The following is a 13,113-nucleotide window of genomic DNA, read 5'->3' as shown; positions in this document are numbered from 1 at the left end:
TGCAAGCTTCCCAAGTCTTCACGGCCTCCTTTTCAGCACGTGGCCTCACTCTTGGGCCCTGGAGCAGACGTAGGAATGGCTCCAACGGCTCTCCTCTCCACCAGAACCTCCTGTGCCCCTCCTCCACTCTCCCTGGTATCGCAAGCCAAAGGATGCCTTCTCGCCTCCCAGCGCCAGCCCCAACTCCCCCCCACCCCGTACCCATCTCCAGGACCTCACTCAACAACCAGTCCCCCTCAAAGCTCCCCCAGCCTCGGAGCTGGCTCAGGTATCTCTGAACAAGGCAGCTTCGTGCTTCTCTGTGCCAGTTACCAGCCCCTCTGTCACCGGGGCAGCCCCTCAACCCATACTCCTGCCCTCATTCAAACTATGACAAATGGCTTCCATGCTCCCCCCAAGGTGGCAGCGTCAAAGACAGAATTCAGAATTGGAGATCTGAGCTGCAGCCTCTGCTCCACCCGTTAAGAGCTGTGCGATTCTAGGCACGTTTCCAGGACGGTGGGAAGTGTTTGTGTAGGTTCCCTATGAACTGTGACACCCGACCCCTGGCCTCACTCCCTCCCCACTTGTTCACCTGTCCCTGTTTTCTCTATGCAGCCTCCTGGGAGCTGCTGTCAAGTCCACGCTGTCTGCTGGCGGCTCCCAAACCTGCGTCTCCGCTGAGGCCCCTCTTCTGGACTCCACTTCTCTGGGTCCCACAGCTGCTTAGACACCCCTCCTCCGGCACCCAGCTGGTTCCTCAAACTTAAGATTCACACTCACTCGTGCTGGATTTTCCAAAAGGCAGTCACAGCAAGTGCTTAAGGCCACCAAGAAGTAATAAATTTCCGGGGGAAGAATCTGATATTCCCAAAATGCATCAGAGCAGCTCTTCCTGTTGGGTACTGTTTACTGTGAATTATGGAGGGGAAGAGCACCTAAGGTTTGCAGCATCTGGATCTCTGAAGTCTCACATCAGTGCCCCTGTCATCTCCAACAACGGCCTCGGCTCTAGTCACTCAGAGCACACACTCTGAAACCACTCTTCACTCCTCTCTCACGTCCCCACATCCGGTTTTTAATGCTTTATTTTTTTTAATATTTATTTATTTGGCTGCACGGGCTCTTAGCTGTGGCATGCAGGATCTAGCTCCCTGACCAGGGATCGAACCTGGGCCCCTCCATGGGGAGCACGGAGTCTTAACCACTGGACCACCAGGGAAGTCCCTCCACGTTCGGTTTTTAAATCTGGACCCTTTTCATGCCCCAAAAAGCCCCACTGGCTCCTTGCCGCTCCACCAGCTGCGTCCAGTCCCCTCTGGCTTGGGTGGGCAATGTGGTCTTTGCCTCCCGACCAAGCCCACCCATGCTGTCCTCTGCCGTGGTCACCTCATCCAAGCACAGAGGGGAGGCATCACGCTCCTGTTCACACGGCTCCAGGGGCTCACCCTCGACTCCAGCCCAGTCCCCTGCCCCCAAATGAAGGTCTCCCCGCCGGGCCCAGGTTTAGCTGCCTCCCACTCTTTTGTTCACCACCCCCTCCTCACACACCCTGGGCTCCAGCCAAATTAGACTTCTCGCCATCTGGGAACACATGTTCCCTCTGCCCAAAATAACCTACATTCATCTCCACCTGTCGAGATCTGTCCTTGAAGGGTTATTCAATAAATAGTACTGGGACAATTGGTCACTGGGAGGAAATTTTTTAGATTCCTTGCCTCATACTATGCACCAAAATGTATTCTAGATAAACTAGACTTAAACATAAAATATCCAGTATCGTATATTCAATAGAAATATATGATATAATCACATGTATTAAAAAAATTGAACTGTAAAAAGTCTGAAAAAGTATGGTTGTCGAATAGATTAAAAGGGAGAAGATGCTCAGCTTAAAAGCCAAGAATGAAATTTCAAAGGAAACAAAGCAATAGATTTAACTCATTAAATAGAACCAGACTCATTAAAACCAAACTGATAAGAAATGAACAGAGGGGGGGACTTTCCTGGTGGCGAGATGGTTAAGAATCCACCTGCCAAGCAGGGGACACGGGTTCGAGCCCTGGTCTGGGAAGATCCCACATGCCAAGGAGCAAATAAGCCCATGCGCCACGACTACTGAACCTGAGCTCTAGAGCCCGCGAGCCACAACTAATGAGCCCACCTGCCACAACTACTGAAGCCCACGCGTCTAGAGCCCTGCTCTGCAACAAGAGAAGCCACTGCAATGAGAAGCCTGAGCACCACAACGAAGAGTAGCCCCTGCTCGCTGCAACCAGAGAAAGCCTATGCGCAGCAACGAAGACCCAATGCAGCCAAAACTAAATAAATAAAATACATAAATTAAAAAAAAAAAGGCTCACAAAGGAAAGGATAGGCAGGCTCATTCAAAAAAAAAAGAAATGAGCAGAAGGGTAGAGAGTCCTTCCCATGAACTGACTGTTGGCGTCCCCTATGCAGGGAAGTGGTCTGGTTAGCAAGAAATTAGAGAAGGAGCTTCATGGACACCTTTTATGAAGGCCAAGTGATGCCTGACATCACATTTCTTCCCTAGGGATTTGAAATGTCCAAATCCTCTCCAGGATTGAAATGGTCAAGACCCAGATTTGATGTTTTCCCCTGGACTCTCCTGTGTTTGGTTGATAGCTATTATATAATTTTGTTTGATTGGGTCTTTTTTATAAAACAGGAGAAAGGGTGATTAAATACTTGGGGAGGGACTTCACTGGCGGTCCAGTGGTTAGGACTCTGGGCTTCCACTTCAGGGGGCCCGGGATCGATCCCTGCACCGTGGCCAAACCACAGCCAAAAATACCCGCCCCCCCAAAAAAAAAAAACCTCGGGGCATGCTTTTTCTGTGCCAGTTTATGTGCATTATCTCATTTAATTCTTACAGCAGCCCTACAAAATAGGTACTATTATTCCCTTTTTAAAAATGAGGCAACTAAGAGATTAACTGAAGTGCTCAAGACTTCACAGCTAGTATGGGATTCAGATCCAGGCAGAGTGACTCTCAGCACACACCTCCTCCCACCGAAAGACATACTTTTTTACTTTTAAAATCCATTCCTGTTTCTTCAATGTAACACATGAAACACGTATTCTTCCTGTCAGTCCCTGTACATAGGTGTTTGCTAAAAGTTAACTCCTTTCCTAAGCGCTCCATCCCCACTACCACTGCTTAGTTTAGGCCATCATTTTTTCTTATGCTGCTGTGACGGTGACGATGTTATCATGCATGTTCCAGGCACTACGTACGGTATTTCACGAACTAAAAATAAGAGTGCACATTTATTGAGCACTCACTATAACTCAGGTATTACGCTAAATATCACTCACGGCTTATCATCCAGCAATCCTATAAGGTTAGTTTTGTTTTGAGTACAGATGACCCCATATCCTCCCTCCTTTAATTCCTCCCTGCTTATAAAAATAATAACTGTATCATTTCCCTAGAATAAACCGCACTTATTTAAAGCGTACATTTCAGTGAGTTTTGACATACTTGTGAAACCACCACCACAAGCTGGACGCAGACGGTTCCTGCGCTCATAAACTTCCCGAGCTCCTTCCCAGCTTAGCCCGCCCTGACCCCAGGCCCCCGCGGGGCCCGTAACGTCACTGCCCTGCGCCCCGCCGCCGCTGTGCGCGGCGCTTCCGGCAGCGAGGACGTGGGGGGCGGGGCTGGGTGGTGTCACGGAGGCGTGCGCCGGAAGCGGGCCCGGCGGAAGTGGCGGGGCGGGGCGCGGGGGCGATGGGGGGTGGCGGCGGCGGCCGGCGATGAGCAGCGGGAGTGCGTGAGCGGGCCGGCGGGCGAGGCTGGGGGGCCCCGGAGAACGAGCCGCAGGGCGGAGGGCGGGGGCGCGAGCGCGGCGGGCGGCGGGCGGCGGCCTGGGCGCGGCGGCGGCCGAGAAGATGGCGGACGGCGACAGCGGCAGCGAGCGCGGCGGCGGTGGCGGGCCCGGCGGCTTCCAGCCCGCGTCCCGCGGCGGCGGCGAGCAGGAGACGCAGGAGCTGGCCTCGAAGCGGCTGGACATCCAGAACAAACGCTTCTACCTGGACGTGAAGCAGAACGCCAAGGGCCGCTTCCTCAAGATCGCCGAGGTGGGCGCGGGCGGCTCCAAGAGCCGCCTCACGCTGTCCATGGCGGTGGCCGCCGAGTTCCGCGACTACCTGGGCGACTTCATCGAACACTACGCGCAGCTGGGCCCCAGCAGCCCCGAGCAGGTGGCAGCGGCAGCGGGCGCCGAGGAGGGCGGTGGGCCGCGGCGCGCGCTCAAGAGCGAGTTTCTGGTGCGCGAGAACCGCAAGTACTATCTGGACCTCAAGGAGAACCAGCGCGGCCGCTTCCTGCGCATCCGCCAGACGGTCAACCGCGGCGGCGGCGGCCCGGGGCCCGGCGGCCTGCAGAGCGGCCAGACCATCGCGTTGCCCGCGCAGGGCCTCATCGAGTTCCGCGACGCGCTGGCCAAGCTCATCGACGACTACGGCGGCGAGGACGACGAGCTGGCTGGGGGCCCGGGCGGCGGTGCCGGGGGCCCCGGGGGCGGCCTGTACGGGGAGCTCCCGGAAGGCACCTCCATCACGGTGGACTCTAAGCGTTTCTTCTTCGACGTGGGCTGCAACAAGTACGGAGTGTTCCTGCGCGTGAGCGAGGTGAAGCCGTCCTACCGCAACGCCATTACCGTCCCCTTCAAGGCCTGGGGCAAGTTCGGGGGCGCCTTTTGCCGGTATGCGGATGAGATGAAAGAGATCCAGGAGCGGCAGAGGGATAAGCTTTATGAGCGACGCGGCGGGGACGAGTCAGAGGGAGAGGAGGTGGATGAGGATTGAAACGCCTAGCTTCCCCTACGGGCCTCCCCACCCCCCCACTAGAGAGCCCCCCTTCCTGTTCATCCCAGTGAGCTAGTGGAGGGGGAGCAAGGGAGGCCCCAGAAGGAGAAGACAAAATTTAAAATAATATAGTTAATTAAGAGAAATAACCATAAGAGAGAACAGTCACGGACAATTAGAGAAAAGCAGTAAAGTTCCAAGGAATTGACAGCAACCTACAAAGAGAGGACAACAGCGCCTCCTCACCTGAGCAAAAGTCTCAACTTCTGTTGCTTCCCAGCTGAGGTTCCTAAATCCATCAGGATAATCCTGGGTGGGGTAGATCCTGGCACATTGGCCAAGGAACACCTCTTGAGTAACCCAGACCCACTGATGACAGCTGAATTTGTATTATACCTGGGGTAACCTGGTCTTAAGATAGTGTCTTATCCCTTCACCTCCATTGAAATCAGCGTTTTGGATCTAGATCTTCATGGAATTCTTGTGAAGAGAGAGGCATTTGCAGTTACCCAGTTCTGAGGGTACAAGTTTTATGAAAAGGAATGCAACTTTAAGTAATCATAGACAGGGCAAAATAAGAATTCAGGAAGCCACCAGGGAATACAGAAACAAATCGGATCCATTTTTTTTTTAATGGTTTTGCATGGAACCTGGAACAAGGTCCATGTCTTGTCTTTGCAGAATTATTTTCCGGGATGCAGATGGATTCAGATGTCAGTCCTTGAACTAGAATCCGTTATTATAATATTTTGGAAGTTGGCAAAATTTTTTCAAAGATAAAAGCAGTTTTACATTGGGGGTTGCTGAGGTAGGCACAAGCAGAAATCGGGCATAAAGCACAAGGAAAACTGTTTGAGTGGATTGGTTGCTGCTCACTAAAGTTCTTCCCCGATCTCCAAATATGGAGGTCATGTCTTAGATATGAATGAGAGCCAGATCCCCGTGGCTCCAGCGTGTGAGCCAGTGAATTATGGCTAATTCGGCAGTTTCAGCCACTGGTTGGCTGGATTTTAAACCGTAAAACTTGAAGATATCTACAAAAGGAACAGTGGCTACAAGCCTGAGCTTTAATGGAATATAAGTCCTCACAGAAAAGTTCGAAATAACCAAAACTGAAGTCTTCATCTACCTTCAGTTTAATCTGTGGATTTGTTTAAACACTAAAGATCCTCAGGTCCAGAATTCCAGCAACATTTATTCTTTTAAAATAAATTTTTAAGAACTTGATCCATTGTATCAGTACCTCACAATCAAGTTGGCAAACGATGGATGAGTGATTCAAGCAGCGTGCCCTTTGGAAGCTGAAATCCATCTGAATGGAGCTGAAGTGAACGTGAATATGCTGACTATATCCTGGAAGCATTTTTATACCATCTTGAAATTTCAACAAACTGCTTTTTGCCAGTTTATCCAGCTGTCTTTCAAGAATAAAAGTTGGGGTTTTCAAGGATCGCCTCTTCTATATTTTAAATGGATTTTCAGTATGATCTTTACTAATCAAGTTAATCCCACCCCATCAAAAGGTATTCCTAGAAGTGTCAGAACCTAGGTAACTGAATTGAATGGGAGCTAATGTTCTTTCCAAAGTTTTCAGGTATACTTTGTGCAACACCTTCTCAACCAGGAGGCAAGTAACCCCACTTCCACAATCTTAGTATTTTTTTTTAACTGCATGCCTGCCCTTTATTTGAGCTGCCTTTTAATTTATTGCATACCCTTTTTATTATCTTATTTTGGTATTCAAGCTATACAATCTTTTTGTATTTATTGGGAAATGAGTAATATACAAAAAGGTCGTTTTCATGAATTAGTGGCTGAGAGGGAGGGAATAATTGTGTATATAAAATTAGGCTTTTTTAAAAATTAGATTTGATTCAGAATATCTCATCTTAGATTTTTAAAAAATAGTGGAAGAGCCACAAACATTGGTGCCCTTTTCAGACTATTTCTCTACTCTCATCATCCACAGTAGACTTTTTAAACAGATTTTTTTTAAAGCATTTCTTTTTTTAAAAAATTTTTCTCCGTTGCAAAGAATGTTTCCTAAATTGTATGGGAGCAATAGTATTTTTGATGTTTTAATGACATCTGTATACTTGTACTGTATTTTGTACTACAAGGCAGCTGTTTTCAATGATGTCCTGCTGTATTTACCTATGTGTTTTGAGTGTTTATTTCTTTGCTGCGGAGAACAAATCCCTAAATAGTTTTAGTAAAGGAGCTGAGAAGCTAAGCATTATTAGGTTTGCAGAAACTGTTTAAGTTTCAAACTCTGAGGCAGCAATGAAAATTAAGGTTGCAGCTCTTAGTTGATAGCTGTAACTTTCATTTTCAAAACATGTATAATTCCTATAGAGACCAACTTGTTTTCCTGCTTCAGTGGTGGTTCTGTTGCTCAGCTGCTGTGAGCCAGTTCAGTTTTGCAAAGGTGCAGTACCTCTCCTTTCTAAGGGGTTGGTTTATTCTTTTTCTTTTCTTTTTGTTTGGCTGAATTGCAGTAACTAGCCTTGCCCTTTCTACTCTGTAGAAATGACAGGGTCTTCACAATCCTTCACCAGTGGCTACTAAGCTATAATTAGCTGAACAGAAAGAATGTGGAAGTGGTCTGAGGCATATAGAGTATATGCCAAGAACACTACCATATATGGCATCAGCTTTGGTTACCAGAGAAATTTTCTTAGTCATTAGACCGTATAACAGTAGTATATCATAGTAATCTTTAGATATCAATTTGAGAATCCTCCAAAAAAAGGAGCAAAGAATGCATAAGCTATGTGTTGGAAAAAGTAATTTATATTAAAATTTTGACCTGCCTATGTAAGATTAAGTGGTAAACGTCATAGTGGTGGGTTTTTAAGTCTTAACCAATCTCAAAGGTTTGTTTCTCCTGCTGGGGGTGGTTCACGGCCTCTTCTCACTGCAGGAAGATTACAGGAGGATGTGGATTAATTGTAGCATTCACTGATCCTCATTCCAGTACTAGGGACAATAGAAATCTGCAATGCATAGAGACTACACTTGGTGTGTGGTTTGTTAAACAAGGTGATAGTAACAGGCTAGCTTTCAGAACTCATTCAAAGTATTGCTTATTAAAGGAAATGATCTTTGTTAATTCCAGTCAGAAAATGGCATTGTACAGACTATGGGAAACCAATTTTTTTGTTTTGTCTTTCAACCACTATTATGAACAGTGATTTAGGGCTGTTTTTCAGCTTTGGCAAACATCCCAGCTAATCGCATGTTCAAAACAGTCATATTCTTGAGAAGTAGGGAACTAAAATTCCTTTTCAGATAATTGGTAGAATGTTTGTTTCTCAAACTACTGCAGTTACAGACATGAGAAATCAAACTTCAGGAACAGAATCAAAAGAGCAAAAATCTGTGTCAAGATACTCCTCTTCCCTTCTGGTTTCTGTTGTCCCTACCTATCATTCAAGTAGAATGGCAGTTCTAGCCAGCAAAGAACATTTTCAGTGCATATGCTGCACAGTACAAAATGTAAATCTGTATGGCACCAAAAAATCAAAGTGAAAACCAACCAAAAACCCAGACACCCTATGTTACTATGGGAGGCATGTAGGTGGTGTAAATGACTGTAGCTGTGATGCACACATGGCTACTTGTCAAGTCACTTTCCATAATTATTTACTGCAAAATGATTGAGAGGCTTTGGTCCAGGCAGCCTATTAACCTACTACTTCCTTTGTTACCTTTCAATCACTTTGCAATAAATTGCAGGTCTTTTAAGAGATTCAAGCTTCAGTTTTCTCAAAAAACAAAACAATTTTCCTGGCTTATCTGAAAATGCAGGGTTGTGGGCAAAAGAGGCTGGTTATAATAATGCCCTCATATTGAGTGGTCTGTAAATGGCTGCACACTTCAGGCACTATAGTTGCTGAGGATGCTTTGTTAAATATGACCTTGACTGGCTTTACAGGGGGTAGAATGTGCTCTACACAAGGTATTAAAAGGTAACTGTTCATTTGTGTCTACCTTGCTCTTGAGGTGGATGAAATTAAGAAGCTTGAGTGTGTAAGCCATGCACATAGGTATTCTTCACTGTAAATTTTGTTTTCATTTTTAACCCAATTATGGTACTTTGTCCAATGCACAACTGATCTCTCAGTAGATATTCATTTGAAAATAGTGTGGCCTTGATCGGCGAGAAGGGGAAGGAAACAAGTGACTTTTTGCTTATGTAAAATGACTCGTTTGCCGAGAGTCATTCTGCAACACTCTTAGTGTCTAATGCGTTTGTGATCGGTCCCCTTGTTGATTGGGGAAAGTTAATGTTTTTTACCCTGGAGTTATTAATTCAATTGAGTTGTCTTCTGTTTTTAGGAAGTATCAGAATTGCTGTGATAAAAAAGTTGACTGCTTTGATGTCCAATCTCAGGTTTTAGAATATATATAGTGGTGTAAAATTCCACTGTTAACTCTTAAAACAATTTTAATTTAGTACACCCTAAACGTCACCTGCATAAGGCCTGTTCAGAGAGCAGAGCCTCCCATCTTTTTGCTCCTTTTCCACTTTGTACTTCACTTGAGAAAGTGTCGCGTGATTTTACATTGTATATTTCCATTTTAACCCTGACATATTTCTCAAAGATAAAGCACTTTTTGATCATGAAATACATGGAATCTTTGTGTGATATGGATCATGGTTTCTCAGGCTCCCCTAGGTAATTTGCTTATGAATATCATTCTAACTGTGTAAGAAGAGTGGAAATCTTTGCTAATGTTAGAAAGTTTGTATTATTGATCTAGAATGCATTTTGCTAGCTTCCAATGGATGGGAGAGTAAATAATGCTGCATTCACAATATAATAAGTTACTTTCCCTTGAGCCTTAAGGTAACTTTTTTTTCTGTCAATAACAGCACTGAAGTTATAGTAAATGAATGAGATTACCAGTTTTCAGGGTTGGTTTTAGAGTACTGTAAATCAATTAGCTGTCTTCCTAAACAGTTACTATTCCCATTGAATAAACTGGATAATGGGTGTGTGGGTGGGATGGGGGGGGGGATTGTTTGTAGAAAAGAAAAAAAGAAAAAAAAATGCATTTACCTAAAGAAAAATATAGACACAGAGAAGAAAGAAGTACATGACAATGCCTCATTTGAAATTCTAGACATAAGGTGGAAATGGCAAATTATAACCTCATTTCCCTGTTTTTAATCTAGAAAAGCAAAGTCATTAATTTTCAAATGTTAGCCCCCAGAAGTTTCAAGAGATAGACTGAACCATGACTTCTCTTGATATATCAGTATCTGTCTGCTATTTAGTTAAAGTTGCTGTTCCCAGCCCTCAGTCTTAAAACGTAGTTTCATTACTGATGAATTTAACAGATGCTTATTACAGTAAATGTGGTCCAACTGTCAGTATGAAAATTAAATTTGGAAAATACTACTGCATCATGAAGACTTATTACTCTAGTAATTTCCAATTGATATCTGTACCCCTGATCTAAGTAAGACCTTTATGAATGTATTTTATATCTCCTAATGAAATAGAGAATATGCCATCAATGTAATCACCTTTATTTGCAATCTTTTACTTTTCATTTGAAAATCTAACTCATGCCTCTCAGATTAGACATTCCAGTGGGGATAGGTAAAGCCATGTTAAACAATAGCAAATGCCAAATCGGTAGTGTCACTGCTCAATAGGACTTGTAATAACAAGAGGGCAGAGCTTTATTTGATGCAAAAATGTTATTTTTTTCCATAGGGGATTCTAACAAATGATTTGATGAAAGAGTATGACTGTACTTTTGATTAACGTGGGATTTTGCATCTAGGAACATATTTCGTTTTCCCTGTTATATGTAAAATATCCATTGACATGGAAAAGAGAGGGCTCATCGTACCTTTAGTATGATGAAATGTGGGCCCAGAGTATTGAAGAGAAAGCAATAGACCTATTCAAGTTCATTGTCCACTAGCATATTGCAAAAGGAGGAGTTTGTCTTTTTTTCTCTTCCCTATTTCGAAGACATCAATGGGTAAACCTTTTAAGAAAATTGATTTAGATCATCTCTTATTTCTTAAAGGCAAACTCTTATCCCCAGTCTTGCCCTATGTTTCAAGATCAGGCTGGCTCGAAAAATCTTTACATATACTTGGAAATAGGGTGGCAAGTAGTAGATTTCTTCCCTTTTTAAATTCCTTTTGCAGGGACATATAACTGCAGGGAGAGTCCCAAGAAACTTGAAAAACAGGTACGTTTGTATCCTAGGAATTTGCAAATTTCATTTTAAACTGTTCAGATATGAGGCGTTAAACCCTTTTCTCCCAGCCCACATGTCACCTCTGTGTCAAAAGCTCTCTGGATTCCTAGAAGCTAATAGATTGGGAAAAGTCCAGAAACTGATATTAAATCAGTACAGGGCACACTTAAAAAGAGTTTTGCATGTTATGGTAGCAGGCAAGTAAATTTGAGTATTTTTCCAATGATTATCAATATTTGAATAATAACTAAAGTTATCAGTGTATTTGGACTTCTTTTTTCTAAAGTTCTAGAATGATTAGTAGGAATTTATTCTTCCTTTTGCACCTTCATGCAGACGTTTTTCCAAGACCATTTTTAGAAGTCTATCCATCTTGATATATATTTCCAGATGACACACTTTCTATAGTAACCTTCACTGCCAGTCATATCTACCAGGGGCTTCCTTAGACTAGATTTTTCTTCACTCCAAAGTTGGGACTGATGTCCTGCCAGTAGAGAATCTATAGAAGTAATTTGAATGAATTAAAACCAAATCCTGATAGCAGGAGACAGAGCTTCCTGATCTAGATTTACAAGTAGAATTTAGAAGTTACTTTAAAGGGGGTTTTGGAGGATGTCTTCAGTCTCTGTAAATATCCATATGCTTGTGCATTGTAAACCAAGTGTGTACTCCTATGTATGAATTTGTAGAACTGATTTCTGCTTCAAGAGAAAATGCACCTTTAATTTTATAAGGTCCCCTACACCTGTTACCCTATAAATATTTGTAAATAGAACACTAAAATTTGTAGTGATAGGATCAATTTGGGAATATCTGCTGAGAGACCAAAAAGTTCATTTTTTTAAGTACCTTGGTTAAAGAGTAAAGATTATTCCTCTTATTTTTTAAAAGAAGAATGCACTTTAACAAACACAGAGCTGCATGGGCAATTCAAACAAATCCGTGAAATGCAGTACCCATCCAGTAATCATACTTCCTGGAAACCGTTCAAAGAGTGTAGATGGGCTGTTGATCTCACTGCCTGGAGGTTGAAGCTCAGATTCCGGTCAATTTAGAGATGAGCAGGGCTGCTTCAAAAGAGCAATGTGAATACAACCAGAAGCTTCAGTCAGGTCTGTAAAATGGCGGGTCCCGTATTTACCACTAACTAGCAAAACTGACAGAAAAACTCGTAGAGAAAAAATCCTTACTGCTGGTGTGCACTCCTTACAATAGCAGACTTTTGCAGATGGAGTTTTACAGTCTATATTTAAAAAATTGTATGTTTGTAACAAATAAAGTATGCGAAAAAGTGAATGATAATCTTGTGCTGGTGTCTCTAATTTAAGGGATTACGTGGTGACCAGGAGGGAAATACCACACACCATCTGCTGGGGTTCGTAAATGGGTCTGGAATTGGGTGAGTTCCCACTTGAAATGACTTAAAAGCTGTTGCACGTTTCATCTGAAATACAGCCAGTTCTAGACCCTCTGGGTTCCCAAAACCCTTTTCTAGTTAGTAAGCCATCTATGGAGTAAATCAAAGTTGCACATAGTTTCATACTTTGGTTCATATTCCAGACGGGCCACTTGTTGCTTCCCCTAATTTCTTTCTATTCTACCTGCTTTTAGGCCCTATCATTTCCAAAGGCTCTAAAGAAACTGCTACCCCATGTGTTCACTCATTTATCATAACTGACTGCTTAGAGAGTAGATTAGGCCAGTCTCCTATACCCCAAGCTAAAGGAAAAATAAAAATTTTATGTCCATGCATCCTGGCTGTAGTTCCAAATTTTTTGGTTTCACGAACCCCTTTACGTCCTTAAAATTTACTGAAGACCTTAAAGGAGCTTTTATCTTTCAGGGCTTTAACAATTGATACCTATCTATTAGAAACTGAATTGTTTTCGAGACAAAAACAACATAAGTACGTGTTCCATCTGCTGTAGAGCAGTGACCTCGCATCATTTAGCCTCTGGAAAACTTAAAAACTTGTGAGAGAATGAAAGTGAACAAGGCAGCTAACAATGTTGTTAGGAAAGTAGATTAGACTTCTGGACTCCCTAAAAGTCTTGGGCCTCTGGAGGTTTC

At 43.8% G+C, this 13,113-nt stretch overlaps 1 protein-coding gene across 1 annotated transcript; it reads left to right on the top strand.

The window, feature by feature from the left end:
* The first annotated feature begins 3,824 nt into the window (after positions 1 to 3,824).
* On the top strand, positions 3,825 to 12,345 carry PURB (purine rich element binding protein B). Its single transcript, XM_032642972.1, has one exon. The coding sequence runs from the start codon at positions 3,895 to 3,897 to the stop codon at positions 4,810 to 4,812; it is 918 nt and encodes a 305-aa protein (XP_032498863.1). The 5' UTR covers positions 3,825 to 3,894; the 3' UTR covers positions 4,813 to 12,345.
* Positions 12,346 to 13,113: the final 768 nt, after the last annotated feature.

This window comes from Phocoena sinus, chromosome 9 (genome assembly GCF_008692025.1).
Source record: "Phocoena sinus isolate mPhoSin1 chromosome 9, mPhoSin1.pri, whole genome shotgun sequence".
Taxonomy (NCBI): Eukaryota; Metazoa; Chordata; class Mammalia; order Artiodactyla; family Phocoenidae; genus Phocoena; species Phocoena sinus.
This window is presented reverse-complemented; position numbering and strand designations above follow the sequence as displayed.